The sequence below is a fragment of the Ananas comosus genome, linkage group 2 (genome assembly GCF_001540865.1).
Source record: "Ananas comosus cultivar F153 linkage group 2, ASM154086v1, whole genome shotgun sequence".
In the NCBI taxonomy this organism is placed as follows: domain Eukaryota; kingdom Viridiplantae; phylum Streptophyta; class Magnoliopsida; order Poales; family Bromeliaceae; genus Ananas; species Ananas comosus.
Genome location: NC_033622.1, coordinates 9,712,879 through 9,720,740, shown reverse-complemented (window position 1 = coordinate 9,720,740; position 7,862 = coordinate 9,712,879). Strand labels below are relative to the sequence as shown.

The 7,862-nt window shown below is 36.0% G+C and overlaps 1 protein-coding gene across 3 annotated transcripts; it reads left to right on the top strand.

Moving 5' to 3' along the window:
- LOC109705268 (E3 ubiquitin-protein ligase RNF12-like) lies at nucleotides 229–6,839 on the top strand. Of its 3 annotated transcripts, none has more exons than XM_020226015.1 (6): nucleotides 229–326; nucleotides 2,085–3,215; nucleotides 3,742–3,792; nucleotides 3,868–3,966; nucleotides 5,354–5,512; nucleotides 6,343–6,839. In XM_020226015.1, the coding sequence occupies exons 2-6, from the start codon at nucleotides 2,154–2,156 to the stop codon at nucleotides 6,484–6,486; spliced, it is 1,515 nt and encodes a 504-aa protein (XP_020081604.1). In that variant the 5' UTR covers nucleotides 229–326; nucleotides 2,085–2,153; the 3' UTR covers nucleotides 6,487–6,839. The 3 variants fall into 3 exon arrangements, with proteins under 3 accessions (XP_020081604.1, XP_020081598.1, XP_020081590.1); XM_020226009.1 differs by having other exon boundaries at nucleotides 257–477; XM_020226001.1 differs by having other exon boundaries at nucleotides 257–552.

Genomic DNA, 7,862 nt, shown 5'->3' with positions numbered 1-7,862 from the left:
TTATCACGAATTAAATGCAGAATTTAATGGGCGGAGTGGGAAATTCCGAGTGTGCGGTCCACGAAAGCGTGCGCTAACAACCATTAAAAAACCCCACCTCCTCTTTTCCCACTCACCCCCTCCGTTCCCGAATCTGGAGGCGGATCCAACGGCCTAGATCTTACCAGGAGCTCCTCTTCGAATTCGTGCGCGTGCGTGCGATTTGGGGTACGTATAAAACCCTCGCATCTATCTCCTCCCCATTTCGCCCTCTCGCTGTCTCTCTCTCTCTCTCTTTCTATTTCTCTCTCTTCTCGATTCCGTGTTGAATACGGCGCCATTTTGGGGTACGTTTTAGGGTCTGTAAAGGTCGCCTTTTTTGATCGGTTGTGGCGGCTTGGTTTTGATCGCCTTTTCGATCCATTAAGATCGGATTTTGGAAATTTTCGGTAGAAAGATGCGATTTTTTGTTTCAGATACGTTGAGTTGATCAGATGGGTACGTGGGATTTGGGGAGTTTCAGCGTTTCATTCGCTTCGAATCACTCACCTTTTTGTTGGATCTACTTTTACAGTACGGCTTTTTCAAATCGCCTTTTGTAATAGATCGGGCTTTTGTGGATTTCAATCCTGTCTTAGGGCTTTGATTTGATTCCAGAATGGGAGCTTTTCGTGTTGAAGAATTGCTTGTTTTAATATATGGCATTTGATTTTGTATTTTAATGGCAATTTTGAAGTTAAAAATTTGGAAATTTTAATGGAGATGTCGTAGTTCGGGGATTTTTCCTCTATTTATTTGCTCTATTTGGTTTCTATGGCTCTATGTGACTATTGCATTTATGATTTGAAATAATTGTTTGATCAATATCATGCTTTGATTTTTACTCTAGTGGAGTATGAATACGAGATTGAGATCAAATGCATCATGACAATAAAGTGGTAATTAAGAATAAATATCGGTTAAACCCTTTGTACTCAAGAAAGAAAAGGAAAAAAAAGAAAAAGAAAAGAAAGGAGAGTTGCATATGTATTTAAGATTCTGATGGTATTTGTGGGTCTGTTTGCAATGTAATTAGCTGGAACAACGGATTTTGAAAGTTATTTAATCTTTAGTTATTATTTCTGGTCAATGAAGGGTGTTCTAGTTTAGGGAAAACAATACTTGATCTAGTTCTGTTCTCTTAAATTGTGTTGGGATGTATTGTAGTAACTGGTTCGCTTGATGTTGAATTATCATGCATGAGATTTGCAGCTAAGTGTTGACGTACAAAAGTTGTAAAATTAAAGTTAGATTGAGGATGCTTCTGTTAAATCTATTCCGTTGTAATGTAATCATAATTTTTTGGCTTTGATCTGAAAGTCCCTTACTGCATTTCTCTCACTTGAGTGTTAAAAATGTAACTATTCCGTTTGTTTGCTTTATTGAAATTTAAAAATTATTCATTGCTTCACTGTAGCATCTTAATTTAAGTTACTATTCCTGTAATCATTATTGTCCAATGGTTTTTGATGATTGCGAAGGCCCTATTTCCTTTTGGAAGGCATAGAAGTTAGTGGGAAAATTTTGCAGATATTTGCATTACATTGTTTTTCTAGATTTTTGTTTTAGATAGTGATCTGTAAGCTATTTTATCTATTGGATAAATTTTCTTGCAATTCAAAACTTCTTCAACTGAGGTTGCGATCTTCAGTGTTCTCTTTGTCTGTGAATGTTGGGTTTCTGTTTGGCAATGTGGTTTTCTATCTTCACGATCTGTGCTGCTACATTCTCATCTTGTTTCAGGGTTGAATGTCAGGAACACTCGCACTTTATCTTGTTGAATATTACTTATTTATAGTTTTGCAATATTCATATTAATGCTACTATATAAGGAGGAGGTATAGCTCAGCACTTTTAAGTGCTGAACCTTAAAACATTTCGAGGTCAATGCTAACACAAAAACAAAATATTGTTAAAGTTTAGCTCTGATGTGATCATAAGTTAATCATATTTGCATGTGATCTATTATTATTATTTTTTTAATATTCTGCTTTTATCATTTTTTTCAAGTGGTTGAAACTGTCTTTGGCTACTCTCCTTGTTAACCTTCCTCTCTTCTATTGCAGAATTTAGGTAGTATATTTTGTTGCAGAGCTGAGGTTTGCTGTTTTAATCTCCGGAGATTAAATTTGCATATGGACGAATATCCCAGTAAAAGAACTTCTAGAGGAATTGGCTTTTCCAAAAGAACTTCTGGCGTTTCTTTTAGAAATCAAAACCATGAAGATAAAAGCGGTCAGCATTCCGGCAGATTTGGTTGCAGTACTAAGCTTAATTCTACAAATGTTGGCCATAACGACAACTCAGAAGTGCCAAGATTTTCTAGGCCATCTGTTAGATCTAATACCGGTAAAGCTATAGCCGGGACCACTTCGAAAGAAGCTTTTGTAAAGCTGCAAAAGGAACAACAACCAAACCCAACTTTTCTTGGAAGGATTGATATTCCCGAAAGTAGTAGCAGGCGAGCCAGGATCGAAGATCGATTAGAGGACTTAAATTATGACGGTAGCGCATCAAGTTCAAAACCAAGTAAACAGAATAGTAAGCGCTTGAGTTTAGGCAATGTGGGAATAAGTTCGAAACCAAGAAGCTCCACCATTGTTCCTAAGCCTTCGCATGGTTTTAAAAATCTCAGTTGCACGTCGATCTCTGATGTCCTACCGGCAGGCTGTTCTTCTTCCTCTGATCTTGGCCGTGGTAGGAGGGTCAGTGATTTAAGAGAGACGTCTTATAGTGAGGGGAGTTCTTCAGTTCCTACTCATAGTAATCTTCCTGGCCCTAGTTTACCTGTTCTAGAAGGCCCAATTGCTCAACAATCTTTAAGAAGAATCAGGAACCAAGCAGTTAATAGGGATGGTCCAGTTTCTGTTCGGACCCGAAGAACTTCGACAACAGACAATAAGACTAGCCCATTCGTGCAAACAGATGAAAGTGCCTTTTTGCTGAATGCGGTCCCAGAAGTGGAGGGTACTAGATTTTCTGTACAGGAAGCAGTTCCAGAAACCATATCGGAATTTTTCACCTCGGAACAACCGCGGGCATTTCATTGTTCTGCACGTACGGGTTCAAGCAATCGGGCCGCTTATAGTAGATCATCGTCGACCTCTCATCCTCAAAGGAACAGCAGTCAAATAAGCCATGACCTTTTGGATGATGGAGATGGTCATCAACATCTAAGCATGGAAGGAATTGCTCAGGTCCTCTCTATATGCTTTTGATATTAGCATTATTTACATGTACAACCCTGCAAAATTGTCTATTTGACAATTATATTCTGGAAAATCTGAATTTTCATAGGTTCTTTATGAAACTTAATTTCTTACATGTACATTGGTGTACGTGTATAATTTCTTACATATACAGGCATATGCGTATACCTACCACCTACAATAGTTCTTCTCTATAAAAGACTTCCTTTTGATATGAAACAACTTTCTTCACCTCAGTTGAAACTGCACCTTCGAAAGGTATGTATGAAATTTCAACTGTACGGTGGCATCTATGTAAATAGATGATTTTGCGGGGGTGCATGTGAAAGCTGCTTGAAATTTTAATGCATCTATCTACATTGTGATACACTGCATGAACGATATTGTAATCACATCATTGTGCGAAATGGAATCCATTTTGACATTATAGGCATTTCTTACATTTCCTAGTTGAGCTCAAATCATGGCACTACTTTCCATTTCTAACTAGGTTATGATGTTTACTGGCATGCAGGTATTATTGGCATTAGAGAGGATCGAACAATATGAGGATTTAACATATGAGGTTGTTCCTTGCTTCTTAATTTGCTGCTTTTTCTTCTCCAGTTTTCAACTAAATGAGGTCTTTTTTATTTTGCAGCAATTACTGGTTCTCGAGACAAACTTGTTGTTTGGTGGGCTGACTTTCCATGATCAACACAGTGACATGAGAATGGACATTGATAATATGTCCTATGAGGTATGGGCTATTCTATGATGCATTTGAACGTGGTAATATTTGTCTTGAACGTGATCACAGCATGTTAACTTAAATTCGTTTATAATTGTGTGCACAGCAACTTCTTTCTTTGGAATGTACTGAAATAACTGAACGGGGTGTCTACTTTACATAGTTCCTCTTCCTAGTTCTTAAGCTCTACAACAGGGCATGTTTGGTTTGAAGGATTTGAGGCTTGGAATAGGAATCAGAATGATCCATTCGTATTTTTGTTGTTTGATTTGAGGGACTGACATTCCGATTTTCATTACAGGAGGGAGGGGTCGAGTCCCTCCAAAATGATTCCCATTATGGATTGATTTCGGAAAGGATTGAGAAAAGAACTCATTTTTTAACTAACAATTATTTAAAATTATGTTTAATTTTAGAATAAATAATTTTAAATTGGAATTTGAATTATGGATTTAAAATTCAATTTAAGTTAAATTTTAAATTCTAATACAAGTTTGATATTTGAATTTGGTTCTAAATTTAAATTTTGACTTTTTACTTGAATTTGAATTGTAAATTCAAATTTTAACTTCAAATTTGGATCCAAATTTTGATTACAAATTTGGATAGTAAATTTAAATTTTAACTAAATTCTAAATTTTTTGAATTTTAATTTAAACATGTTTATGATTCTGATTCCTCCTATGAACCAAATAAATTAAGGGTTTCATCATTCCGTTTTCGATTTTGGTCCATTTCCCTCCTATTCCGGTTTCAATTCCTAATTCGAATCACCGACCGTCCCTAGAGCAAGTGGCAAAGGGCTTGGTTGTTGATACCCGAGGTCTCAAGTTCGAATCCTAGTTGATTTACATTTCTAGCTAAGTTTATTTCTAAATGAAATAAACGAAGTGGGTAGCGTGATACCTATCTCTCAAAAAAAAAAAAAAAAACATATATATATATATATTGTTAACATGCCTAAATAATTAATTTTAGGTTTAAAAACAAAAAGCTTTTATTCANAAAAATTCCTACTTCAAACCAAACGTGCCCTGAAAGTTCAAAATGTTGTATGGTGGTTCAACTGTTCATGATTTTCTACTTAGTCTACTTTGGGTAAATTTATGTCCATTTCTTGAACATTGTATGAATTCCAATTCATGCCCTAACTTTTTGCTTAGACTGTTTAATCCCTGAAGCTGCCTAATCTCGGTCGAGGTCATCCCTGGAGCTTATTCTGTCCAATATCTGATGTTTTCTAAGACCTTTGCAGAAGATTATAGATTAAAATCCAATTCATTATTTGCTTAAGTCCTACCTATAAATTTTTCCTCTTTAATTTCTATTTGCCAATATCTTTAGACTGTCCTTTTTAGTTAGTTGCGTTCCCCTGAATGTTATTTGTTCTTAACAGGAATTACTAGCCTTAGAGGAACAAATGGGTAGTGTTAGCACGGCCCTTCCTGAAGATGAGCTGGTGAAATGTCTGAAAAGAAGTATATACACATCGGCCTCACTTGTCTCAGGAATTAATAGACACATTGCCCATGATATCAAGTGCAGCATATGTCAGGTACGTTTTTTCTGCCTAGAGAAAAGAGCACAGAATGCGTAGAATTATATGGAACTGCCACATACTTTCCTTTGCATTCTGTTTTTGGCCATCTTACCTTTCAGCTCATTAATATTGATTATTTTTGTAGCCTATTTGGTAGCACCAAAATCAGTGAATTGGGGGGAAGTTCCAACTAATTTTTCTTAATTCTCTTGTTTAGAGTATTCATGATGTCGATTTCCTCTATTTTGGATGCAAATTGATTAGTATAAAGAAGTCGTACTCTTTGAGGTACAATTTGCTGCTATTCATATATAAGAGAAGTCCGAGAATTCCCTTTTTAATTGTGATGGAATTTAGACACAGAAGGTAAATCGGGAGTAAATTATGGAAGTTGCACAATCACACTGTGCTCCAAATAAGAGATTTGAGCCCCACATCCAATTCACTTGAATTCATTGAATTGCATGATTTGTACTTAGTAGCATTTTACAGTTTTAGTCCTTCCATCCATCCGACATTGAACTAGGGCCAGCCTGGGCTTCTATAGAAGTATTATTTGATCGAGCAATTAAGAAAAGCCCTTGCAGCTTTTTCTTTTGAAGTCCTCCCAAGGCCACTGCAACGGCTTCTAGCTGCAGCTATAGGCAGAAGCCTCAAATAGTATTTTCTGCTTCTAGGGTCTGAAAACTTATTTTGGCTTCCCCACACAGCTAGAAGCTCCGGAAACGAGGCTCCACACTATATTTTCTTAATCAGGGCAATCGGGCCAATCGGCAAATTGCGGCAGTTGCATAATTTCTTTTCATTTAGTAGTTATTCATTTTTTTTCATTTTCATTCTCTCAGGAAGAGTATGTTGCCGGGGATGAGGTGGGGAAGCTGGGATGCGAGCACGTATACCATGTTGCGTGCATCCACCAGTGGCTTAGGCTGAAGAACTGGTGCCCAATCTGCAAAGCCTCAGCTGCACCTTCACTAAGAAACAAATAAATGAAGACAAGTTTAACCTAAGCAAGTTATTCTGAATCATATTTCATGAGAATGCAGCTTTTACAATTTGTCTTTTTTGTAAATAAAATGATTTGAAATTTGCTGCTTTTAACTTGTCAAATAAATTCTCAGGGGCTTGTAGATGTTGATAAAATTTCATTATTTTTTTTTCTTCCCTCAAATTCTTTTCTATCTGTAGATGATGTTCTTAATGTCTAGTTCTTGTCCTACATGATGAGCAAGCACGAGGCCACTGATCTTCCATCGGAGCGAAATAAATAATTCAGAAGTACTATCTGTGTAAAAAGCTTTCAATGTTGAATTTAAGTGAATAAAGCTCTGAATTTCTGACTTGTAGGAGATTACATTTGAAAGCTTTTAGAGCTGGCCTCAGGGCCTGTTTGTCTTTTGGAGTGGTTTTTCCAGCTAGTTTTGCTGGTCGCCTGTACATTGTCGTCTCCAGGAACGATTCAGGTATGATGGAGGACGGTGGCCTCCGAGTCTCGTCGTAATTTGCTGAGTCTCGTCGTATTTGCTGATCCGGGGCCGTATTTGTTTTTTTTTTTCTTTCTTTTTTTTTCAGCTCCGCTGTTTCGGGCGGTGCGGATGCGTGGTTGTGGCGGCCATTGTGCTTGCATCAGGATTCATATTTGTTTTAGTAGACAGCTTGTGCCTTTTTGGGCAGCCATCGGTTTTGCATCAGAGTTTGGTGCTGCTGGGATCCTGCAGAGTGCTGGTATGCTGGTATATGTTTGTTATGTTCGATGATGCTACAGAACGTTGGTTTGCTGGTATGTTTGTTATGTTCGAAGGGGGCGACATCACCGTTGTTCCAAATTCAATCTTAAATTTAAATTTTGATTTTGATTTTGATTTTGATTTTGATTTTGAATTTGAATTTCATATTCAAATTCTAATTTTGGGTTGGAAATTGATATTCAAATTCAACTTTGAATTTAAATTTCAAATTCAAATTGTTTTGAATAGTTAAAATTTTAAGTTCAAATTTATTCGAATTTAAATTTAGATTTTGAATTCATCTTATAGTCCAAGCTCAGATTTTTATTCCAAATTTTAATTTCAAATCAGATTTTGACGCCAAATTTTAAATCAAAATTCAAATTTTCAATTGTGATTCAAAATTTGAATTTTAATTTGAATTTTAATTTTAATTTAACATTTAAGTCAAATTTGATGTTCAAATTTAAATTTGAATCCAAAATTTAAATTTAAAATTCAAACTTTGAATACTAACTTGAATATTTTACATTTCTTTTGAATTGAGTTTGAGACAATTGGAGGGTGGGAAATGGTCACTTTGAAATTCTTATAAATACAAGATTACTCGTAGTTAGGAATGTTTTTTTTTTTTTTTT